Source organism: Cetorhinus maximus, chromosome 19 (assembly GCF_964194155.1).
Source record: "Cetorhinus maximus chromosome 19, sCetMax3.hap1.1, whole genome shotgun sequence".
In the NCBI taxonomy this organism is placed as follows: domain Eukaryota; kingdom Metazoa; phylum Chordata; class Chondrichthyes; order Lamniformes; family Cetorhinidae; genus Cetorhinus; species Cetorhinus maximus.
In genome coordinates this window covers 62,929,604-62,954,660 of record NC_135897.1, presented here as the reverse complement: position 1 = coordinate 62,954,660, position 25,057 = coordinate 62,929,604, and the positions used below count along the sequence as shown (strand labels likewise).

The following is a 25,057-nucleotide window of genomic DNA, read 5'->3' as shown; positions in this document are numbered from 1 at the left end:
AAACTATCATATACTCTAATGTTCACAGTAAGTACAGCGACCTATGGTCAGACACCCTACACTCTGAAACCAAGTGACAGATGCCACCCCAGACAGTTGCTATGGCTCTCTCCAGACACTTGTGACACTGTGAGCCAACTAGTCTCACTGAACTCTGTCCTTCACACAAGGGTTTCCACTTTCCAAGAATTCGCCTTGGAATCTTCTTCAAAACTGGCGATTTCTCTCAGACAACTTCTGCAAGGGTTCACCTCCAGGGTTTCGAGCTCTCCTTCCGATGTTCCTCTCCCCTGGATCACCACATGCATTCAAGCTGTCTTCCACATACTCTCTCTCACCGACTCAGCTGTCAACAGTACACCACTTCTTCTATAACTGTAATGCCCTGTCAGTCTTTCCACCCCACCCCCACTAGAGCTGTACCTTGAGTGTCCTGCCATCCATTCTTAATTAGCACATTTTCTTAGATAATATCACCACCTTCAACACCTCTTTGTTCCTTTTATCTGTGACATCTTTTGATTATCTGCTCCTATCACTGCTTGCTTGTCCCTACAACCACCACCCCCCCCCTAACTTCTCTCCCCCCACCCCCACCTTAAACCAGCTTATATTTCACCCCTCTCCTAACTTTACTCAGTTCTGCTGAAGGGTCATGGGGACTCGAAATGTCAACTCTTCTCCGCCGATGCTGCCAGACCTGCTGAGTTTTTCCAGGTAATTCTGTTTTTGTTCCAAATCAAACTGCTGTTTTTAGTTTCTAATGTGTGTCTGTGGGAGTGATCTGCCTCTCTGGACCCTTGTTGCTAGGCAACAGCCCGGTTTCTCTATTCTTGTTTGTTTAACTTAGCTGCAACAGTTGTAAAACTCATTAGAAATGCAGGCAGCTTTTAAAGTGAAACTAAAACTCAATTTGACCTTTTCTTAACACAGAGATACAGAAATACAAATCAAACTTAAACACTAAAGCTAAAACTCACTCCTAACACCCACACAGACAAATATATCTTACTTTAACATAAAGATTCAGTTTCACCAGTGTGGACATGTGATTAACATGTCTGATTGTAGAATCCTCAATATTTCAAGTTACAGTCCGGATATCGTAACAGAGGTGGGTAAATGAAATGCAATAAATTCACATTAAAGTCACCCAAGTATCCTGAAATATTATCCTGGATACTTGGGAAGGTACAACCACCGACAGACCACGAAGGCATCATGCCTACCAGGTCGGTTTGAATTAATCTGAGGCTGAAAAGTTGAGATCTGGCTGCGGAATCAGCTGGCATACAAGACACCTCATCTATCCACCATATTTGGTTTGCAATGCAATGTGTATAACATCCAGGAGTGAGTTCTAACCCCATGAACAAACTCTCAGCCATTAAGACTAACTTATCAACCTGATTATTGTCATGACAGTGGGTTACAACACTCCTAATAGCTCCCACAACTTTTGTTCTCCTAACCCATTTTGGAAGGAATCTTCCTCTGGAAAGGCAGATGATGGGGGAGATACAGAAGGCAAGTGGCAATTGTAGTTCATTGTTGCATTTAGCTTCACTTCCTTCTCAGCCTGATGCATCGCATATAACATGATAATCAAACCATAATGTTATTCCTACTCCAACTTATTTTCTCACCAACCCATTTTATCTCTTTTTGCTGTAGATATACTAACCCAACAGATGTTTTCTATCTGTACTTCCAGTTTTAAAGAGTAATAGGCCAGAAATTTGTCTTAGGTGGAAACACTGAGCAGGTGGCATCACATCAGCTGCCTGTTATATGCTGCGTTTGATATTCAGCTCTATTAATGCAATGGGAGTGAAGATTGGGTGAGCAGTAAAACAGACAGGTGATTTTGTGCCACGGCCCAAAAAGAATTTCCACTCTTGTGTATCTGCTCTCTTGGCTAGATCAATTTCACCATGTTTACTGTTTACTTCCTTTCATTGGGCAGAAATTGGGGGGTGGTGGTGGAGGTGGTTGTGCGGGGTCGGGCGCAAACCCGATCAGCGCCCCTGATCGGGGCTGCGCTGCCATTTTACATGGGCGGGCCAATTAAGGCCTGCCCAGCATGACAGACACCCAGAAGCACTAAGCGCTCTCTGTGCAGGCGGTGGGGGGGTGGATTCCCTGAATCGGGGCCTGCGCTCTTTCACGCATGCGTTAGTTTAAGTTTTCTAAAAGCTAAATAAAGGAAGGAAAATATTTTAAGACATGTCCCCTCATGTGACAGTGTCACATGAGCTGGGACATGTCAAGGAACATTAATGAAAAACTTAATTTAATTTATAAAAACTTCATGAAACCTCACCCCGCCCGTGGATGAGGTTCCATGAAAAATGCGAAGGTCGCCTGGGCTCTTCGCCTGCCCGCCAACCTTAAGGTTGGACGGGCAACTCATTTAAGTATCTTAATTAGTTTTTGAACAGGCCTTAATGGGTCTTTGACAGTTCAGCGGGCGCGCAGCCAAGTCGGCTGCGTGACCGCCAAACTGGAAATCCAAATGACGCGCAGTGACGCTGGAACGCACGCCTGAGGTCACCGCGAGTCATTTTATACATCTGCAAGTGGGCCTCACCCCCGCTTGCTGACCCGAAAATTCTGCCCATGAGCTGGGACATGTTCATGAATTTTGATAAAAAATTTTATTTAATTAATGAAACCTTCATGAAACCTTACCCTGCCTGTGGATGAGGTTCCATGAAAAATGTGAAGGCCGCCTGGGCTCTTTGCCTGCCCGCCAACCTTAAGGTTGAACAGGCAGCCCTGTTAATTGTTTTAATGACTGTTTAAATGGCCTTAATAGGCCTTAGTCGGCTGCGCGTCCGCCGAACTGAAAATCTAAAAGACGCACGGTGACGTCAGGACGCCCGCCCAATATCACCGCTGGCCCTAACCCCGCTCGCCAACCCAAAAATTCTTCCCTTTGTTGTTGATTCTCCCAAACATTTCCTACTTCACATTTCTCTGTAAAGAATTATATTTGACACCTATCTCACCATTCATTTAAACTGTCTGTCTGCTTTCATAATGGATTAATGAATGCTTAGATGGTACTTTATTAAACACTTTCAGAGAATGAATTTTATGTAAGCAATAGGTATGTTTACAAGGTATCAGTTGTTTCACATTTTTAAGTGTAAATATATATATATATATATATGAAAAAATGATCAACCTACATGATAAGCAGCTTTGAGGCCACCATTGTCTGCAATGTTTTCACCCAATGTCTGCTTTCCGTTGATATGTTCTCCATTTACTGTATACTGGTTATACTGGTTGACCATACACTCAGTTTTATTCTTAAAAGTTTCAACTGAAGAATTTTGCCACCATGGTTGTAAATTACCATCTTTGTCATATTCCCTGCCTGCACAAGAAAAGTTAAGAACATAAGAGCATAAGAAGTAGGAGCAGGAGTAGGCCATTCAGCCCTTCGAGCCCAATCTACCATTCATTGAGATCATGGCTGATCTTCTACTTCAACATCATTTTCCTGCACTATCCCCATTATTGTTATATAGAAGACATCAACTTAACATCACACAATCAACATCAACAAAACATCAACTTAACATCACACAATCATTACAACAAAATGCTGCCACCTTGCAATTCTGTCCTTTTACGTGTCAAGAAATTGGGACAGAAAAAATTCCTGCCAGATTTTGCTCCTTGCTCACTAGTGAGAGCTTCTGATGGGAAGAAATTTCTTCCACCCACATCCTCTGTCCCAACATTATATTTATAATTATCTCTGTTGGGATCCCTGGCTTCCCTGTCAGTTACACCTCTCATACAGCAAACAACAAGGATGTTTCGCACAAAGATGTACTTGTCATTCAAGTTTGCCTATGGACCCCAATGCTTTTTAAAATGGTGATTAATTCCAGATGGATCAATTGCCAATTTGAATATGAGGCCTACCTACAAGGGAGCAGCAGCAATGGATGATTTTATTACATAAATCTTTTGTGAGCTTAGCCTTTGCTATCCACTATGGAGAGGCGCTGTGCTGCTCCAATATTATTTGGGGCCAAAGCGCCATGACTAGCATGGGTCTCCACCCCTAATACTTAAATAATCCCATTCTTGGAATTTGGGATGGGGTCATGGCAAGGCCAGATAGGCACCACAAGTTTATGCCTGCAGAGTTAATACCATTATGCTGTTGGAATTTCTGGGCTTGTATCTATTGTGTACCTTGGTCATCAAAAGCATGTGTTAATTCATGACCCATCACCACTCCAATGCCTCCAAAATTCAAAGATCTATTATTAAAAAGAAACAAAATATTGGTTATTTGATCTGATCTTTATGTGATTGACATTAAACAAAGATACCAAGGCACAGTAAACACAAGGGGAAGTACTTACTTCGGACTGCTTCTGGCATAGAACGGTGCTTGCAAAATACCAGCAGGAAAGACTATCTCATTTTTTGTTGGTAGGTAATATGCATTTACTGTAGGAGGTGTCATGCTCCATCTATAGTCAGAAGGAAAGTACAGGAACCACTGTTAATTCCTGAATATTAATGTACAATACCAGTTACTTTCAAAGAAGAAAGCACTTTATTTACATATTGCTTTACTGCATCTTTCAGAAATATTCCAATTGCTCTAGAGAATTAATTACATTGTGCAGCGATCATAATTTTGGTAAATTTTGTTACCTTTCTTTAATGAACATTTTGAGAGATAAAATTTTGTATGCAAGGGGACTTTTTGATTACATGCAAAAAGATATAAAAATCTTATTTTTAGAAACGCATCTTTATAAATCACTCTCAGGGTGCATCCTGAAAAAAAAAGTTGCCTGAAGTTCAGTCTTCTAATTTTAGACACTTATTCCAATGAACAAATTCTGTCAAAACATCTTTATTTATTTCCAGCTCATATATTTGTTTAAATGTTAATGCAGAACGTAAAACAGTACTGATGTCATAACAGTAAAAGTTTCACAGAAAATGTATTCAATATTTAAATTGCTTCAATAAACATGAACACTACTTAAACCCCTGACTTATATCTACACCTTACAATATATACATGCAGGTGCAGATTTTTATGAAACTATGCTCCTTGCCCCTGGAGTGCATACTGGAAATTTGAGTGTGCAGGTCAGTGGGCCCTACAGTAATTTCTGGCCTTTAAAACATACAGAAAATCCTGCAGGGCCCACTGATCTCCAGAGCTCCACAGTGCTCCCAGCACATGAATCTGTCAAATCTATTCCTGTAATATTCTTCATAGACAAACAGCATATGGAAATACCTCAGCAACTTTGAAAATCTTCAATTTTATCAGAACATTTTCTACAGAAAAATTACAGATATTACTAAATGTTCTGTACGTCACATTTTCTTGGTTGCAGTATTATTCAAGCAATTTAGTTAATTAGAACACAATTTAAAGAAAAGATTACAAGCAAAAAGGAACCTCTTTACTGACAGCATTCCTTACATGTTATTTTCTCCCATTTTTACACTTAAAGAAATAGTATTGTCATGGAAGGTGAACAGAAATTTCAGAACACCTACTGATCTCGGTTAGGTGTTTTCCGAAGCTGGTCAGCCATAATCTTGGCTGAAAAGTTGTAGAAATTCAACATATTTTGAAAGAACGAATCCTCTGATACTTCATACTGGTGCAAAAATGGAAAGATGCAAATTACTGGAAGATGATAAACAAATTTGGAGAATGATGCATGTTAAATTTAAATAGGAGTAACCTTCATTCGTAATTCCCCAAATATCATTGACAATTCTTAAATAGTAGGGCAGATAATGTTGTCCTGAGTGGGGCCACTGAGACTGTTGGCTCCCCAGGTGCTGCATACACCTTCATCCCAATGTTGATCTTGCACATAATGAGCAATTAACTCATTTGAATATTTTTATTGCACTTTGGTGTGCCATGGTGGTTGGGGCTAAAAAGTTGGGCACTAGCTGACAGTGCAACACTACCATTTGAGAAAAATACAGTTAAGGACATACATGTCCTTTCAGAGTTAGGCATTGATGGCTGTGTTAAAGTCGAGGTAGTAAAGTGCTCCTATAACAAAGGGAAGGCTCCAGGTCTAAAACTGCAATATGTTTAATGCAATACTTTACCACCAGCCCCTGCCCTGCATAGTCATTCAGCTGCACACAGTTCTTGGTGGAGCATGCTATTGGGATGCTGAAACAAAAGTCTTTATGTGTTGAGTTTTGCGTACAGTTAATGTGCAGGGTATTAACATCTTAAGAAGGGAAAATTTGTTTGCACATTGCCACTTCAGCAGTCCATGGCAGTGCTTGCCCCGGGGAATTGACATAAATCTGGGTGGCGCTGCTACAAAAAAAAATTCTCCCCCATAGTATTTCTCAAATATTTTTCATTGCCCCAATCGGACAGTAAGCTTTAGGCCTTCAAGCTACATAATAAAAGGACCTTGGTACTCAAAGTACTGAAGCTTTGTCGGATTCACTGTCCCTTTAACTAGACAGAAAATCTTGGAGCACAATGAACATTGCAATGTTCCTGAAATTTGAAAAAAAAAGCATGCAGAAACAAAGGGACTACTTCTGAAACATAAAATAGTGTTTCTCACTTTTGTCGCGATTTGTACTCAAAGCTTGGCTTACCTGTGGTAAGATGACGACAATTTTTAAAAAATAAAGCTATTTACAAGGTGATCAACACTGTGCAATTCTGGACGTGCTAACAAGATACTTGGGTATCAATTCACACGTAGGTTGGTTTAACATGTATAAATGCAAATTGATATTCTACTTCGTGCTGATAAAGTTGAATGGAAACGTTCATATGTATGTCAATTTCTGGCAGTTTTTTTAATTGTACGTTTAGAAAGTTGTAATTTTAAAACATTATCAAGTCAAAATTGTGGAAACATTCAATAAATGTGGTCATTTTCAAAAAAAATTTTTTGCCCATGGTTTGTACAACCACCTGCATTTACAATTGGTTGTGAACCATTGTTCAAGGTAGCAAGCAGTATTCTATATATAAAAGCATAGCTGCCATCTAATTACAAATCTCACAGAAACATTACATTGGTTCTGACCTTTCCCCATTAGCCAATGTCCATTTTGTTTAGTGAGATTAAGTTAAATATTCCACATTCCTAAGGGCCATCAGACTGAATAAACGCTGCATTATTTACATAGAAATCTTTTGTGGACAAATTGAAATGTTTTGAAGACAGACTAGTGCAAAGCAAAATAACAAATAAAACCAACAATGAAAGAAATTGGTTGAGTATCTCAGTCCTTTTAGGATATATTTACTCACGCCATCATAAACTTCATCCAGCTCCTTTGTATCTAAAATAAAATCTGGAAAACCTATCATGTCATAGATGGCATCAGCCTAACACAGAAGAGAAAAAAAAAAAGCAAAAATGCATTAGTCAAGTCCTTGATGACATACAATGAAGTGACAATTTAAAACAAGTTGCAAACAAGTTCCAAAGTGTAGGAAATTATTGATAGCATTTGTGCCGTCTGCCTTTATGAATAGAAAGGGCTACCGTTCCACCTATGTACAGCCGCATTAAAATTTTTCCATCACTGGGTTCTTCTAAGCGACAACAGGTATTAAATGTTCAAGCCTGAAATTTGTATGTGCAAAATGCAAGGGCCTTGCATGAACACAAAGAATCACACACATTAATGCTTGCTAACCTGGCAGCTCTCATGATTTGTTCATTTTGTGATAAGCAATGAAGACCCCATTATTTGAAGGGTTAGTAAGACTGGATTGGTGACCAACAGGAGACAACTGTTGCCCTGGCAAATGAATTATTTGAATGAGGCACATGCAGCACTCAGGTCTTGATTTAGCATACTATTGGGATGCTTAAACAAAGTTTTATATGTGCTGACATATCCGAGGATGTATACAGTTCAGCCTGACCAAGGTTTTCTGCTTTATTGTGGTTTGCTGGGTTTTATACAGCTTCACCCTGCAAAGGAGCACTACCCAGGAGCAGAATTAAGAGGAGAATAAGGCTGAAGTAGTGGCAGAAGAGGAAACTGTCCAGGAAGCTGTTGCAAAGCTTGAACAGCCATCCATGCAAGGGCAAGAGGAGTCTCAGTTAACAGAATACCATTTCATTGGTACACCTTGGAAATTTAACAAAAACGGGGGCCCTGATCTAAATGCCAGCCGATACTCTGTAAATTACAAGAGCCTACACTTATATAGCATATATAAATTTCCCAAACTGCTTCACATGGAATGGTAGGTTGAAGGGCATGCTATGTGACAGAGGGGATGGTTGAAGGAGGAAGCAATGTTAGGCCCAAGAAGAGAATATTCAAATTCTCTTAATGATGAAGCGGTCAGGCGCTTGGGAAAAGTTGCTCGAAATCAGTCCAGGCATCTCCCAGTGACTAGTATTCTGCATTGTCTGTCTCTTTTCCAAGCTAGCAAAAGCAATTCCATGCACCTGATAGCTAAAGGTTCATTCACTCGATCCATGGCCAGAAATTTTAGGTCGGCGGGCGGGTGTGCGCCTGACCCCATCGGGCATGAGATGGCGTCAGACGAGTGTCCTGATGTCATCTTGCGCTCGCGCGATATTTTGGTCGGCAAGCGTGTGCAGAAGTCGGAAGCGTGCCCGCTGACAACGAAAAGGCCAATTAAGGTAATTAAAATTGCAATTATCTTTAGTTTTCCATTGCCCGTCCAACCTTGTCGTTGGCAGTTGGGTGAATCGGCCAGGGGGACTTTGCTTCAAACCTCATCCACGGGCGGGATGAGGTTTCCGTGATGAAATAAAATAGAAATAAATTTCTGTGCACAGCATTTTCAGTAGCTAAATTTTCAGGTGATTTATAATGATGCATTGACACTTTCGTTCAGCTTCTGAAACCTTTATTTTTGATTTTTCAGGTCTTCAACTCCCTGAGGCAGCTCTCTGCCTTCAGGGAGCATTCATTCAGCGCTCATCCAACCTGACGTCGGTCCCCACCCCGGCAGTGTTGAGCATTTCAGCGCGCATTTCACGTTGGCTGGCCGTTAATCGGCCAGTCAACGTGAAATCCTGGTTGGGGGCCAATTGTGGTTGGCGGTCCATCCCACGGCTTATCCCGGACCCGCTGATCCTGCTCGCCTGCCCACCTAAAAATTCAGTGCCATATGCACACCGGCATGTAAAGCTAGAGGATGTGATAGGGATAGAGTGGGATGAAGCATTCAACACTTAGAAGCTTTTTAAAAACTAGTAGGGCATGTTTTTTTTCCAGTGAATCGTCAAGGATAGAGTCACTTTGGGAAGAATTTTCGGGTCGGCAATCAGGGGCGGGGCCCGCTCTCCAACGCGTTAAAATGACATGCGGTGACGTCGGGCGGGTGTCCCGACATCACCGTGCGTCATTTAGATTGGCTGCGCGCCCGCCGAACTGTCAAAGGCCTATTAAGGCCATTAAGAAAGTAATTGAAGTAGTTAAGAATGCTGCCCGCCCAACCTTAACATTGACGGGCAGGCGAAGAGCCCAGGTGGCCTTCACGTTTTTCATGAAACCTCATCCACGGGCAGGATGAGGTTTCATGAAGGGTTTATTAATTAAATAAAAATTTTTCAAATGTTTGATAAACATGTTCCAGCTCATGTGACGCTGTCACATGAAGGGACATATCTAAATAATTTTTCTCTGTCTATAATAAAAACTTTCATTCCGAACTTAATCTCCCTGAGGCACAGATTTTTGAGCTCTTTCGTGCGCACGCAGGGCAGGCCTTAATTGGCCCGCCCACATAAAATGGCGGGCCCCAATCAGGTTCATGCCCGCCCCCGCACACAACCCCCTCGACGGGAGGAAATTTCTGCCCTATTGGTCTTACTGAACTTGGAGCATTCCTCAAACTTTCTGCAGGTTCTAATACAATAGTTCAAGGCTACATGTGTTATGGCTAATTATTTGGTAAGCCATTTTTAATTTTGCAGAAAGTTATTTTCCGCAAAATAGATTTACAATCCTCTTTCCCCTCGTACAATCGTACAATAGTTCACTGAATAATAACCAACTAGTTTGTTTAAAGAAACAGTCTTTTATAAGTTCAGTATTAGGGTTGGATGTAAATAAAATTGGGGAATACTGACTTCAAATATCTTTTAAAGCACCTAACCTTATCAAATGTTTATCCTCTTAGCAGTACTATTAATATGAAGGGTAGGTGAGATGCAGATTTCAGGTTACTATCAGATCATATTAAGTGGGGGAGCAGGCTCAAGGGGCCGAATGGTCTACTCCTGCTACTTGTTCGTATGTTCGAATGTATTTTTATACAAATCAAGCTGTACAACAAACTATGCTAAATGGAACATTCTGAAACAAATTACAATTGTTACAAGTTTGTCATTTTTTGTTGCAGTCTGGAGATTGAAAACAACGCGAGTGGAGAGGCAGTTGGGAGATGGAAAACAGTGCGAGTGAAGAGGCAGTCAGGAGTCTGAAAACTGCGTGAGGGGAGAGCAGTCGGGAGAGTGTAAGCAGAACGAGTAGAGAGGCAATTGGGAGTCTGAAAGCAGCACGAATGGAACGACAGTCGGGAGCTGAAAACAGTGTTAGGAAGTAGAGACAGTTTAAGTAAGTTATATTGGTGTTTGTGTTAGGAGTGAGTTTTAGCTTTAATGTTTAAGTTTGATTTGTATCTCTGTGTCTGTGTGTTAAGGAAAGTCAAATTGAGTTTTAGTTTCACTTTAAAAAGGTGCTTGCATTTATAATGAGTGTTTTTACGACTTAAGTTAAGCAAACACAAGCGTAGAAGAATTGGACTGTTGCCTAGCAACAGGGGGCCAGAGAGGCAGGTCCCTCCCCCAGACACACAGAAAAACTAAAGAAACAGCAGTTTGTTTTGGAAGCTGTTTGAGTGCAGTTGGTTCTGAAAGTCGCTGCCAAACAGAAGCAACTTGGAAGGGACAGATAGCCAGTCCCAAGCTAAAGAAAATACCCCAAACTTCCAGGGGAGTGGAAGAGGGGAAAGCCCCAAGAAGACAGTCTAGTCAAAGGAAGGACAGGAACCTGGAAAAGGTCCTGTTAAGTGAAGTTAGGAGTGAGGGTCAGAGAGAAAGGCTTCAAGCTTCAGATTTAAAGAGACAAAAACTGCAGAAAGCAGAGTTAAAGTGAGAACAGCTTGCAAGAGGCAACAACGTCCAAAGAGACAACTGAAGGTCTCTTGTGACGCAGTGGTGTACTGTTAATGCTGAGTTGATGAGAGAGAGTGCGTGGGAGACAGCTTGAATGCATGTGGTGACTCAGGGGAGAGGAACATCAGGGGAGTTCAAACCCCTGGAGGTGAACCCTTGTGGAAGACGTCTGAGAGAAAACGTCGATTTGGGAGAAGATTCCGAGGCAAGGTCTTGGAGATCGGAGATTGGAAACCCTCGTGTGAAAGACAGAGTTCAGTAAGACCGGTTGGCTCTCATTGTGACAAGTATCTGGGGGAGTTGAGGAGAGACCCATGAAATCCGGTTGAGGTGGCATGTGTCACTTGATTTCAGAGTGTGGTGTGTATATATATATATATATATATATATATATTAAACAGGGTGCCTATTGGTACATGGACTATATGCTTTACTGTCCACAGTAAGTACATCATTGCTCTTGTAACTCGTGTTATCCTTACAAATCTGTATATATCTATAAAGGTATAGTTGTGGGTGAAGGAGTATTGTAATATAGTTCATCTTTTCTTGTGAAATACATGTATTATTCTTTTGTTAAAATTCATCAGCTGGCCCCTGTGACTCTGTTCAGTAGCTACTCTCCACATATCTAAACAAACAAATAAAAGTTAAGAACCACCAAGTGTTTCTCAGTGGGGGATCATAACAACAGCAGAAGTGGACACCCAATCGGTGTTACTCACAATAAATACTTGGAGTAGACAAATGAATCCAAAGCTCGTTATTTTTTTACTTCAAGCTGGTTTATTCTCCATACAGCTTTCAGTGCTACAGACTTCCTAATAACTTCCACCCAGAGTATTCCGGCTGTATCTACTAATACTGTTTGGATGGGAGAGCCAATGCCCATCACCTGTTTTAATTAGCAATTGTCTTTAACAAGGTAATAGCCATGCAATGTGATTACTGATACATTGACAGGTTGCCCTCTTTTCTTTTTAAATTAAAGCTTTGAAAAATTAAAGAACATTATTTTCGAAACAATCAGAAGGAAATAAATTCATGTATTTTCACATTTATAGATCCAACATTTCCTTTACCAAATATATGTATAAACAATTATAAAGCATCATTATAGCATAAGATGCCCCTCTTCCAACACTTTTAGTAAGTTCTTAGAGCAGGCATTTATTTTCGTATAACAGCCTGATTGTTGGTGACTTGTGTCAACCCATCGTATCTTAGAGATCTCTCCTGTCTAACAATTCTTTTATGCTAGCTAGGTCTATTCTTAGCCTTTTATCAGTGACACTTTTCATTGAATGAACATTATCCCGGCATTATCCCAAAGAGACCGATTGTCAACATAACATTCTATGGATAAACTTTCCTCACATTGCCCCTTATATATTTCTGTCAGTATATTGGATAAGCAAACCCCCATATCTATCGCTTCTACTAATGTCAGCGTTTCAGCTGCTAAGGTGCTTTTCACTACCCTTTTTATTTTCTTGGCCGCCCAAGCCAGCAGGCAACATTTATCATTCTTTCCTACCAAGAATATGATAAACCCTGCAGTGCTAGAATACCCATCTGGAAGATTGGCATGTGAAGCATCATTAAAAATGACCAAACTCATATCTTCTAGTCCACCCAAGGTTGGAAACTTGAGTGTGCATCTTTCAGAATTTAATTTCTTTAATGTTTTCTTTACTCTCAGAACTTTCTCAACTGTAGCATGTTTCATCATAGTTCTCAGCTCCAACACATCATAACTAGCATCAGGTATAGTCTGAGTGCACAACCAGTTCAACTGCCCAATCAAACTTCTCAATTGTTCTGTTTCTTCTTTGGAAGCAGGATCCTTTTTTTGTGAGGTTCCAACCTGATTTATTGGGGTATGATTAACATTTTCTAGATAAGATTGTTGATTCAATGTCACTCCTAATTTGCTCTGCTTAATGTCTAAACCAATGTATTTAAAGGCTCCTCAACCCTGACTTCTGACCTTGAATTCCTTCTTTATCTTCTCAATTACCCATTGCTCAAATTCTACAGAGCCTCCCCCAGGAAATCATCAACATGCATGATAAAGATTCCAGCTAGTTTCTCCTTATGGGACCAGTAGAACATCGCGGGCTCTGCCTTTAACTGAATGTAACCTGTTTTCAACAGGACAGACCTCTTGATGCATCATTCAATCCATGAACACACTTTGTTCAATTGCCACAGCTTTCCTTCTACATCACTGGCTTCTTTGGGTGGTTTCAAAAAAAACTTTTGAAACTTCTCCCCTATAAAAATGCAGCCAATATGATTCCAAAATAGCTTTAAAAAATCTTCAAACTCACTTTCCCTGCAGTAGGCGAGTCCATCCTAATCCCAGAGTCTTTCTTCAAAGCCTTGGGCTATTAATCTCTCTTTAGCCTTATTCTCTTGGAGTACCTTTTCTGTACAGATCCACCTGTGAGATAAAGCTGGCTTGTCCTCCATCAGGTATTTCAATATTCCTTCCAACTTGCCAACTCTTTGGTTTTCCGGTTTATTAGCAGCTACTAAAATCTCTTGGTCATAAGAACTTCTATTTCTATTGACATTCCGAGCTTGCTGTCTAGTCCTCGCTAAGCTACGGCCCTACTCCCATTCCTCCAACTTTCTGAACTACTTCCAAATGATCTTTCTTCCATGTGAGCAGAACCCCGTTCTCAAGTCCGTGAATTTTTTCTGGGGTCACGGCCACTTTCTGGTCCACTGTCAGAGCGTACACTGCGCTTCCTGAATTTCCACATCTTTACCTCCCAGTTTGCTAATCGATATGTCTTGTTTCCTGTCCTTCATCCTGCACATTTAGCAAATGTTTGTATTTACCAGTGGCTTTTCCTGCTCTCCCTTTGATGGCGGCATCCCTGCACACACTGGTCCCTTCTGACATGTATGTTACCTTTGTTCCTACTTTGGGTAGTTGTCCTTTTGGATGAATAGCGTTATCCTGTACCTCAGTGTTATTTTGTTCATCATCAGTCAACCCTGTCTCTGCCATAGTTTGCTCCTCGTAACTGCCCAGTGTGTGTGTGTTTGTGTGTGTGTATGTGAAGTGCATGGTGCCTCCTCGCTTCCTATGTCCTGTTCAGCACCTGTAAAGGTATAATCAGTGCCAATTAACCTTGAAGAATATACCCTAACAGTATGATGCCGTATTGCACAATTACTACTTTTCCATCACTCCCTAGTACCTTGCCAGGTCCTTTCCACTCTTTCCGGTCTTCCTTTTTGTAATAGACCATGTCTCCTTGTCGAAACTGTATTCCCGATGGTCTTATGCAGTGTCGTAGGGCTCGCCAAATTTTTTCCGAAGCTTCAGCTTTAATGAAAGCTTTTCTGCCTGCATGTAGAGCATTCAGATGAGCAGAAAAGGTGGAGCTAATGCTAGTCCCTTCTAGAGCAGGGGGACCATCTGACAACACCAACGGCAACTTCGGATTTCTTCCGTACGCCAACTGGTAAAGACTGTACCCCTCTACTATTTGCAGAGAGTTCTTTGCGTGCACCACCCATGCTAGCGCCGTTTGCAATTTGCAATCTAGTTGATCAGCCAATATTTTATGTAACATGTCCTCCATTACCGCATGGTTCCTCTCACAAAGATCATGGGCTCTCAGCTGCTGCGTGCATTACTATGATGTTTAAATTTTCGCACTGGCAAATTCCCCACCATTATTTGTCAGAAACTTCATTGGTGTTCCTAATCCTATTCCTACCCGTTTCTCCATGACCTTATCGACAATGGTACTTTTGTCTTTACTATGTATTACAGTGAATAGGCTAAATCTGGTTGCCATGTCTATGAAGTGTAGTAAAAAAAATCCCTATCCTTGTCCCAAACTTTTAAGTCCATTGCCACTACATCGTTAAATTCCCTGGCTAGTGACAAGCTCACAACAGGACGCAGTGGTGTCTTGCAATTTTTAAGACAAATTTCACACTGAGCAGTGATTTGCTCAATAAGGTCATCGTATCCTTTATCAACCACTCCCGCATCTCGAAATAGAGTCTTCTGTTTCTGTGGCACCGGATGTGCAAACTGTCTATGTAACTTCCAAATGATCTTTCTGTCCACCAAATTCTTATCCCCAGCAATTAACAAAACTTCATGATCTTCTTGATGAGAAATCTCTGGCATCCTTAGGGGCAGACAGTAAAGACTTGACCAAGTAAAATGTAGATCCACATTTTTCCCCGCACATGACCGCTCCATCATTCTTCATGTCTAGTGTCATTTGAGCCTTTTTCAATCGCAGATCGACTTATCAATAGCGGTATCTCGCTAGAAACCACATCAGTACTGATAAACAGGCTGATCCCTGCAGTCTTACAAGGGGGGAACCACCCTTTAGGAGGATGTTAATATCTTATCATCTCGGAACCTGAAGCAGGTAGAGCTTTCATATTCCGTGATCTTCCACCGGTCTGCCTCATTGAGACACCCCAGATAGCAGTTAAGCCAGTCTACGCCACACACCGTAGAAGTGCAACCAGAACCGCACAGTTGAAGGAATTGACCATCAAGATACTCATCATTGGATCTAAACTTTCAGTGATCAATACAATTCCATCATGGCAGTCACCATCATCATTTCAGTCTCAGAAGAATCAGCCTTGTGGGTCACTTCAAAAACACGATTTTTTCGCTGTGGGCAGTTCATCACGTAATGATACCAGGAATCACATTGAAAACACCGATTAATCATTCCCCGTGCATTTTTTGGGTTTAAACGCTCACGGTCACCATCCCAGATGGGTTTTGTCCTCGCTCTCAAATTGGCTGGGGTTACGACCATTTTCAGATCTCCTGTCATTAACCCCGTCTAATATTTGGTTGATCTTGAAATTTTGTCACCATAGGATCCTCCATCCTTTTGTTTCACGGGATAGCTGTTCGTATTTGCTAAGAAAGTGGCTGGGTACGACTGTTTCCCCAGAAATTTTTATAGGGCAGCAGCCATTTGATCTAGGGAGAGATTCTTTCTCCTGGAATTGTACCCGTTAGTACTAAAAGACAATCAACGTGGGAAATGCGAGCACAGTCCAGTAATTTAAATGCCAATACTGACTCCAGAATTTCAAGTTCAAATCTCTGCAGTCTCCTGTACCATTTATCAAAATCAATGATATATTCTTCCATGGACTGATCATCTAATTTCCTAAGTCTCTCAAAGATTGTCCAAGTTTCATACGCTTCCAATAACTCACCCTTTTTGTAAAACTTATCCAAAAATTGTAGCAGAAGTACCAATCCCTCCATGATCCAAATCATCCACTTTCCACTCTGAAAATACCTTACTCCTCATCTTACCTTTGGCTGGTAATGATAACGCCAAAGCCATACCTTGCTTCTTCCAGAGTATGGAAGTAACCCAAGTCTACATCTCAACTTCAGTCTTCCATTGCTGATATGGTTCAGAGTCAGAAAAAATTGGTGGATAGTCAAAGCTCGCAATTTTGCATCGTCCTTCTGCTATTCCGCAACTTAAATTGTCAGCAACAGTACATTTCTTTTCCCTCAGGGGATTGAGACAAAAAGCTTCATATACAGCAATCAATCACCAAAGCTTACAGTTCATCCTCTGCTACTATGTATAAATGCTTATGATGGATGAATGAATCCAGAATAAACGCTTACGGTGGATGAATGAATCCAAAGCTGTTTATTTTTACTTCAAGCTAGTTTATTCTCTATAACAACTCCTCAGTGCTACAGACTTCCCAGTAGCTTCCACCCAGAGTGTTGCAATTGTATATTTTTATACTGTTTAGATGGGGGAACCAATGCTTATCACCTGTTTTGACTAGCAATTGTCTTTAACAAGATAATTGCCATGCGGTGTGATTACGGATACATTGACAGTCGGGAGCCTGAAAACAGCACAAGCGGAAAGGCAGTCAGGGGTCTGAAAACAGCGGGATTGGAGAAGCAGTTGTGAACCTAAAAACAGCGCGAGTGGGAGAGGCAGTCGGGAGATTGAAAACAGGGTGAGTGGAGAGGCAGTCGGGAGATTGAAAACATGGCGAGTGGAGAGGCAGTCGGGAGATTGAAAATACCGCGAGTGGAGAGATAGTCGGGAGATTGAAAACAGCGCGAGTGGAGAGGCAGTCAGGAGATTGAAAACAGCGCGAGTGGAGAGGCAGTCGGGAGATTGAAAACAGGGCGAGTGGAGAGGCAGTCGGGAGATTGAAAACAGCGCGAGTGGAGAGGCAGTCAGGAGATTGAAAACAGCGCAAGTGGAGAGGCAGTCGGGAGATTGAAAACAGTGCAAGTGGAGAGGCAGTCAGGAGATTGAAAACAGCGCAAGTGGAGAGGCAGTCGGGAGATTGAAAACAGTGCGAGTGGAGAGGCAGTCGGGAGATTGAAAACAGTGCGAGTGGAGAGGCAGTCGGGAGATTGAAAACAATGCGAGTGGAGAGGCAGTCGGGAGATCGAAAACAGTACAATTTTTAAAAAGTGACATCACAGCAAAGAAGCAATTTGGTTGCAGAAGAAGCTAGCTGTCTGATGGTTAAGGTTTATTCTGTTCCTAGGATTTAAATTAATATAGGCACTGTACTTATGTAAGTTGATAGTAATTTGATTGGCCGATAAGTACTTAGTCTTAGGGACAGTGTTAATAGACAGCTTAGGACACAGGAGTTAGGGTAGATCTATAAATGAAACAGAACTAAACTTTAAAATAAAATAATTAAAGTAAACACCTAAAACGCATACTAGTGTAGTTAAGAAATGGGTAACTTTTAGTTGTCAGTGATACTAGCATTTATTAAGCACAGCAAATAGTAGCATACATAGGAATTACCCTAAGTTAATCAAGAAAGTAATTAAATTAAATTAAATTAACCTAATAACATAAGTAACAAGGGCATGAAAGCAGAGCTAATGAAAGTGAACTGGCAATTTAGGTTAAGGGATAGGTCAATAGAGATCCAGTGGCAGACAGTTAAGGAGATAATTCAGAATACTCAGAATAGATACATTCCAACAAGGAAGATCCACCGTCCGTGGTTAACTAAAAAAAGTTAAAGATAGTATCAAACTTAAAAAACATAATTGTGCAAAGATGGGTGGCCGGTCAGAAGATTAGACAGAATATAAAAAATAACAAAGAATGATTAAAAGATTAATAAGGAGGAAGAAATTAGAGTACGCGAGAATGCTGGCTATAAACATAGAGACAGACAGTAAGGGTTTCTATCGATATTTAAAAAACAGAAGAGTTAACAAAGTGAGTGTCGGTTCTATAAAAAGTAAGTCTGGGGAATTAATAATGGAAAATAAGGAGATGGCAGATGAATTGAACAGGTATTTTGCATCGGGCTTCACAATAGAGGATACAAGTAACATCCCAGAAATAGCTGTAAATCAGGAATTGGGAGGGAGGGAGGAACTCAACAAAATTACACTCATCAGGGAAGTGGTACTTAGCAAATTGTTGGAACTATGGGTTGACAAGTCCCTGGGTCCTGATGGATGTCATCCCAGGGTCTTAAAAGAAGTGGCTAGTGAGATAGTTGATGTGTTGGTTTTAATTTTTCAAAATTCACTAGATTTGGGGAGGGTTCCTTTAGATTGGAAAATAGCTAATGTAACTTCTTTATTCAAAAAGGGAGGGAAACAGAAAGCAATAAACTATAGGCCATCTGTCATAGGGAAGATGTTAGAAGCAATTAAAGATGCTATAACAGGGCATTTAGATAAATTCAAGGTAATCAGGCAGAGTCAACATGGCCTTGTGAAAAGAGGAATCACTGGCTATGATGGATAGATAAGAATGGAACTAGGTGAGTGCAGCTGAATGACAGTGGAGAGACATTGGAAGAGGATGATGCAGTTAATCGTGTTAAAAGCTGCAGACAGGTTGAGAAAGGCAAGGAGAGATAGTTTGCCGCTTTCAACAAAAGAACTGGAAAACGAAGAAAACTACCTTTTATTCTTTATTGAAGGTAAAGTGCCATTAGCAAGGTGCCATTAATACAAAGTATATAACAGATATAACAGGCTATTATTTCTGTAGGTTTTCAATTACAACATACTAGTTCTGTGTTTCAAGAAGTTTGAATTCTCTAGGAAAGCTGAACAATTTAAGAAACATGAACCTTTTCCTTAGCAGCTTGTCGGGTCTTGTCATCCATCCACGTAAGCTTTTCCAAACCGTCTTTAAATGCTGTTCGAATTTCATTGATCATTTCTTCTGCCTGGATGTCAAAGCAGGGAGACAATTACACAACAGGCTAAATCATAGAATATTGAATGGTTACTGCACGGGAGACCATTCAGCCAATCATATCCATGCCAGCTCTCTGCAAAATCAACTAGGATAGTCCCACTTCCCAGCCCTTTCTCCATAGACCTGCACTTCTTCTTTCTTCAGATTCTTTTTTATATTTGTTCACAGAATGTGAGCACGGTTGGTTGGGCCAACATTTATTGTCCATCCCTAATTTTGCTCGTGAATATGTTGGTGAGCTGCCTTCTTGAACCGCTGCAGTCCATGTGGTGTAGGTACACCCAGAGTGCTATTAGGGAGTTCCAGGATTTTGACCCAGCGACAGTCAAGGAACGGCGATATATTTTCAAATCAGGGTGGTGCATGACCCGGAGTGGAACTTGCAGGAGGCGGTGTTCCCATGTATTTGCTGCCCTTGTCCTGCTAGATGGCCGAGGTTGCGGGTTTGGAAGGTGCTGTCAAAGGAGCCTTGGTGAGTTGCTGCAGTGCATCTTGTAGATGGTACACGCTGCTGCCACTGTGCATTGGTGGTGGAGGGATTGAATGTTTAAAGTGGTGAATGGCGTGCCAATCAAGCAGACTGCTTTGTCCTGGATGATGTCGAGCTTATTGAGTGTTGTTGGAGCTGCGCTCATGCCTTTATTTATAAAGTCCAGAGTCCTGCATGCCTCTTTAACTGCTTTCTTAACCTGTCCTGCCGCCTTCAACGATTTGTGCACTTATAGCTCCAGGTCCCTCTGCTCTTGTACCCACTTTAGAACTGTTTATTTTATTTATATTGGTCTTTTCACATTGTTCCTAACGAAGTGTATCACTTCACACTTCTCTGCATCAAATTTCATCTGCCACGTCTCCTCCCATTCCCCCAGCCTGTCTCTGTCCTCTTGAAGTCTATCACTATCCTCCTCACAGTTCATAATACTTCCAAGTATTGTGTCATCTGCAAATTTTGTAATTGTGCCCCACGCAAATCTAGGTCATTAATATAGATCAAGAAAAGCAGTGATCCTAATACCAACCCCTGTGGAACCCCACTGCATACCTTCAGTCCAAAAAAAAACTGTTCACCACTACTCTATATTCAGCTAATTTTGTATCCATGCTGCCATTGTCCCTTTTATTTCATGGGCTTTAATTTTGCTACTAAGCCTGTTATGTGACACTTTCAGCTTTCCTACCACTTGAGGTTAAACTAACTGGCCTGTAGTTGCTGGGCTTATCCTTACAGTTTTTTGATCAAGTGAGTTACATTTTTATTTCTCCAGTCCTCTGGCACCAACCCTGTATCTGAGGAGGATTGAAACATTATTGCCAGTGCCTCCCCAATTTCCACCCTTACTTCCCTCAGTACACTCGAATGCATCTCATCTGCCCTCAATTTAACAGCTTAGCTCAGCTGACAGTGGAACTGAAAATCCAGATGGCTTGGACTAAAGCTGAAAGTGTAAATAGGACCTGAGCTATTTGTGTTGACCCTAAGTCAGTCAGTTTGAAGTTTATGCAACAATTTAAATCCAACTAAATATTGCTCTAATTGGCATAAATATAGTGCAATCTGTCTACTGCAAATCCTTGTCACCTTTTGGCCCAAGTTGGATGCAAGATCCACAGCTGCAGCGTGCTCATCAACCTTGGAACTAAACACTATGCATTGCCTTAACAGGGTCATGGCAAAAGTATATATAGAGGTATCACAATTAGGTTTGAGTTATTTGATTTCCTGGAATTTGATTCCCTTTGGTAAAGATGCGGATCTGGATCCAGATCGTGGAATTATTTAATGGATCCATTAACATTGGGGCACAGGGAAAATTGACCATTTTTTACGAATATTTTGGGTTGTTTTATTTAGAATGTTATTGATCGTTTTAGAAAGACTCACATTTATGGGACAAGAGATCAGCTAGAAGTGCATAAATGTTATAATGTAGTTTAAAGTTGAGGTAACACAGAGTAGCAAAGGTATGCACTCTATTGAGTACTCCTTTCACATGTTCTTGAATGTTAATGAGGTTTGTTTGATGGGTAATTTCCAATTTGCCATATGGAATAAAATAGCAAATTTGTTTATAATGTTTATGTTCCTTTAGCTCAGAGGGAATCTTTGACTGACGAGTGTTAATTAAGTTTGAAACATAAGAATACTTACGATTACTTTGCTGTCTTTGTCAAAAGTAACTTTTACAAACAAAGCTCCCAAGGCAAATCCTAGGGTGTCATCTGTGTTTCCAATACAAGTCTGCCATCGAGGAGTACAGGACTGAAAGAGATCAGGTTTTAGTATCATTTGTGTTGCTTTAATGTATTTATTGAACGTAGCCTGAAATGTTTGTGGTGTTATATAATATTTGAACTGATTCCTACAAAAATACAATTGTGCCATTTAGAATAATTTTAGAACAATGCTGATATCTTCTGATGATAAAGATTTATTAAGATTTGTCTTTCCTTTTGGACCAATTTACTAACACAGCTTAAATATTTTGTGGTTCCCAAGTAACTCCACAAAGCTTTTCATTGTGTTGTTTGTCAGTTTCCAAATAACATATTTGCTTTTGTAAGACTGCTGTGAGCAGATATCCTGTGGAAGACATTCCTGTCCACTAATTTTAGTTTAAAAAAAAATGGACATTCAATACTGCTTTGGGCTTATATTTAATTTTTCACTAAAGCAAGTAAAAACAGGAATTCAAGTCCCCTTAAGCAGATAAGTCACCAGCAATGACATCAAAGTTTCCCTTCTGTATATTCAGGAGGTCACCAGAGGCATCTTCTCATAAATGGGCCTCTTATGGATTAGCTCTGAGCAGTTTACAATGTAAGCAAAGAAATGCATTGAAATGCAGATAATAGATATTTAACAGATATCATTCATAATATTCATTTCAATTCTGATTAATTTAGTTAAAAACAAAAAACTGCGGATGCTGGAAATCCAAAACAAAAACAGAAACAGAAATACCTGGAAAAACTCAGCAGGTCTGGCAGCATCGGCGGAGAAGAGCACAGTTAACAAGAGTCCTCATGACCCTTCAACTCGGCGGAGAAGAGCACAGTTGACGTTTCGAGTCCTCATGACCCTTCAACAGTTCTGTTGAAGGGTCATGAGGACTCGAAACGTCAACTGTGCTCTTCTCCACTGATGCTGCCAGACCTGCTGAGTTTTTCCAGGTATTTCTGATTAATTTAGTTCTCTGTATGCTATTGTAAAACAATAAAGGTCAATTAGCCTCTAAAAGATCAAATAAATTTTCACTAAATGTATGATGGCACTTTAAACAGGCTTTGTATTCATAGTTAACGTTTAATTAAGCTGATAACCATGAAACAGGGCATGAAAAGATGTTATAAGCCACCTGGGTTTAAAACTGAAATATGGATGGGTTTCTGCTATAACATCCTGTTCTGAATTTTTTGAGGCTATGATTGTTTCTATGCAACATCAGACAAGTGCCTCATGGTATCATAATCCAAAAACTTCTTTGAGGCCGGGTCAGACATAACATGAAATGCAGTGCATTATCTCTAGAGAATTTGTAAACTCTACAACCAGCAGACAAAACAAGGCAACTAATGGGAATGTTTTTCATCTAAAAACAAAGAGAAAGTAATAATATGGCGCACTTTGTAGCTTAGTTCTCCAAACAGTTTTTGCTTGAGAAATAAGTAAATTTACAATAGATTATTTTGAATAGTTTTAAGTTTCAGTGGTTATTCTAATGAATGTCAATTTTTTTTAGGTGCATAAATAAACTAATGTTCAATTTAATAACAGGCTCGCATCCCGTTTCCAGAAGTAGTATGTGGGTGGTCTATCATATCCTTCAAAGTTTTGCATTGTATAGAGCAGATTTTGGAGAATTCTGGTCAATTCTGAGTGTTATCCTGGATGCTTCCGCACAAAGTGTTCATTGTGGTAATGTTCAATAAATGTTAACGTTCCAATTTTTTTTGAAAGCTTGAGTGTGAACAAGTACCAACACCAATTAATTACCCCACATATATGAAACTCCATTCAACTGGATCAAACTGAATCATAACACACTTGAAAATCAAAAAGAAATTTGTAAATTAATGCTGTGATTTTGATCCAGAATAAATGTTAATTCATGGGGACTATGTACATAATACCATTGCCACTAGTAGACACAGTAACCAAAAAGTAATATAAAAGCAAAAAACTGCGGATGCTGGAAATCCAAAACAAAAATAAAAATAAAAATAACTGGAAAAACTCAGCAGGTCTGGCAGCATCTGCGGAGAGCAATACAGTTAACGTTTCGAGTCTGTATGACTCTTCAACAGAACTAAGTAAAAATAGAAAAGAGGTGAAATATAAGCTGGTTTAAGGGGTGGGTGGGACAGATAGAGATGGATAGAGGGCCAGTGATAGGTGGAGATAGCCAAAAGATGTCATAGACAAAAGGACAAAGAGGTGTTGAAGGTGGTGATATTATCTAAGGAATGTGCTAATTAAGGGTAGAAAGCAGGACAAGCAAGGTACAGATAGCCCTAGTGGGGGTGGGGTGGGGTGAAGGGAAGGGATTGAAATAGGCTAAAAGGTAGAGATAAAACAATGGATGGAAATACATTTAAAAATAATGGAAATAGGTGGGAAAAGAAAAATCTATATATATTATTGGGGGAAAAAAAGGGGGGATTGGAAAGTGGGTGCGGATGGAGGAGAGAGTTCATGATCTAAAATTGTTGAACTCAATATTCAGTCCGGAAAACTGTAAAGTGCCTAGTCGGAAGATGAGGTGCTGTTCCTCCAGTTTGTGTTGAGCTTCACTGGAGCAATGCAGCAGGCCAAGGACGGACATGTGGGCATGAGAGCAGGGTGGAGTGTTGAAATAGCAAGCGACAGGGAGGTCTGGGTCATGCTTGCGGACAGACCGAAGGTGTTCTGCAAAGCGGTCACCTAGTCTGCTTTTGTTCTCTCCGATGTAGAGGAAACCGCAATGGGAGCAACGAATGCAGTAGACTAAACTGAGGGAAGTGCAAGTGAAATGTTGCTTCACTTGTAAGGAGTGTTTGGGCCCTTGGATGATGAGGAGAGGGGAAGTAAAGGGGCAGGTGTTGCACCTTCTGCGGTTGCATGGGAAGGTGCCGTGGGAGGGGGCTGAGGTGTAGGCGGTGATGGAGGAGTGGACCAGGGTGTCCCGGAGGGAACGATCTCTGCGGAATGCTGCCGGTGGGGGGGGGGCGGTGGTGAAAGGAAGATGTGTTTGGTGGTGGCATCATGCTGGAGTTGGCGGAAATGGCGGAGGATGATCCTTTGAATGCGGAGGCTGGTGGGGTGATAAGCGAGGACAAGGGGGACCCTATCATGGTTCTGATAGGGAGAGGAAAGTGTGAGGGCGGATGCGCAGGAGATGGGCCGGACACGGATGAGGGCCCTCTCAACCACTGTGGGTGGAAAACCTCGGTTAAAGAAGGAGGAAGACATGTCAGAGGAACTGTTTTTGAAAGTGGCATCATCAGAGCAGATGCGATAATGGCAAAGGAACTGAGAGAATGGGATGGAGTCCTTACAGGAAGTGGGGTGTGAGGAGCTGTAGTCGAGGTAGCTGTGGGAGTCAGTAGGCTTGTAATGAATATTGGTGGACAGTCTATCACCAGAAATTG

At 40.9% G+C, this 25,057-nt stretch overlaps 1 protein-coding gene across 4 annotated transcripts in view; it reads right to left on the bottom strand.

Annotated features, from left to right (window-relative positions):
- The window catches only part of ece2b (endothelin converting enzyme 2b), a 281,119-nt gene that overhangs the window by 2,074 nt on the left and 253,988 nt on the right, over window positions 1-25,057 (bottom strand). For all 4 annotated transcript variants that reach the window (XM_078563943.1, XM_078563944.1, XM_078563946.1 and 1 more), the window contains exons 11-17: window positions 21,579-21,689; window positions 19,299-19,397; window positions 7,310-7,387; window positions 5,557-5,660; window positions 4,392-4,502; window positions 4,219-4,286; window positions 3,195-3,385 (exon numbers count right to left, since the gene is read on the bottom strand). In XM_078563943.1, coding sequence (XP_078420069.1) covers window positions 3,195-3,385; window positions 4,219-4,286; window positions 4,392-4,502; window positions 5,557-5,660; window positions 7,310-7,387; window positions 19,299-19,397; window positions 21,579-21,689 — 762 coding nt within the window. The remainder of the gene's footprint in view (window positions 1-3,194; window positions 3,386-4,218; window positions 4,287-4,391; window positions 4,503-5,556; window positions 5,661-7,309; window positions 7,388-19,298; window positions 19,398-21,578; window positions 21,690-25,057) is intronic.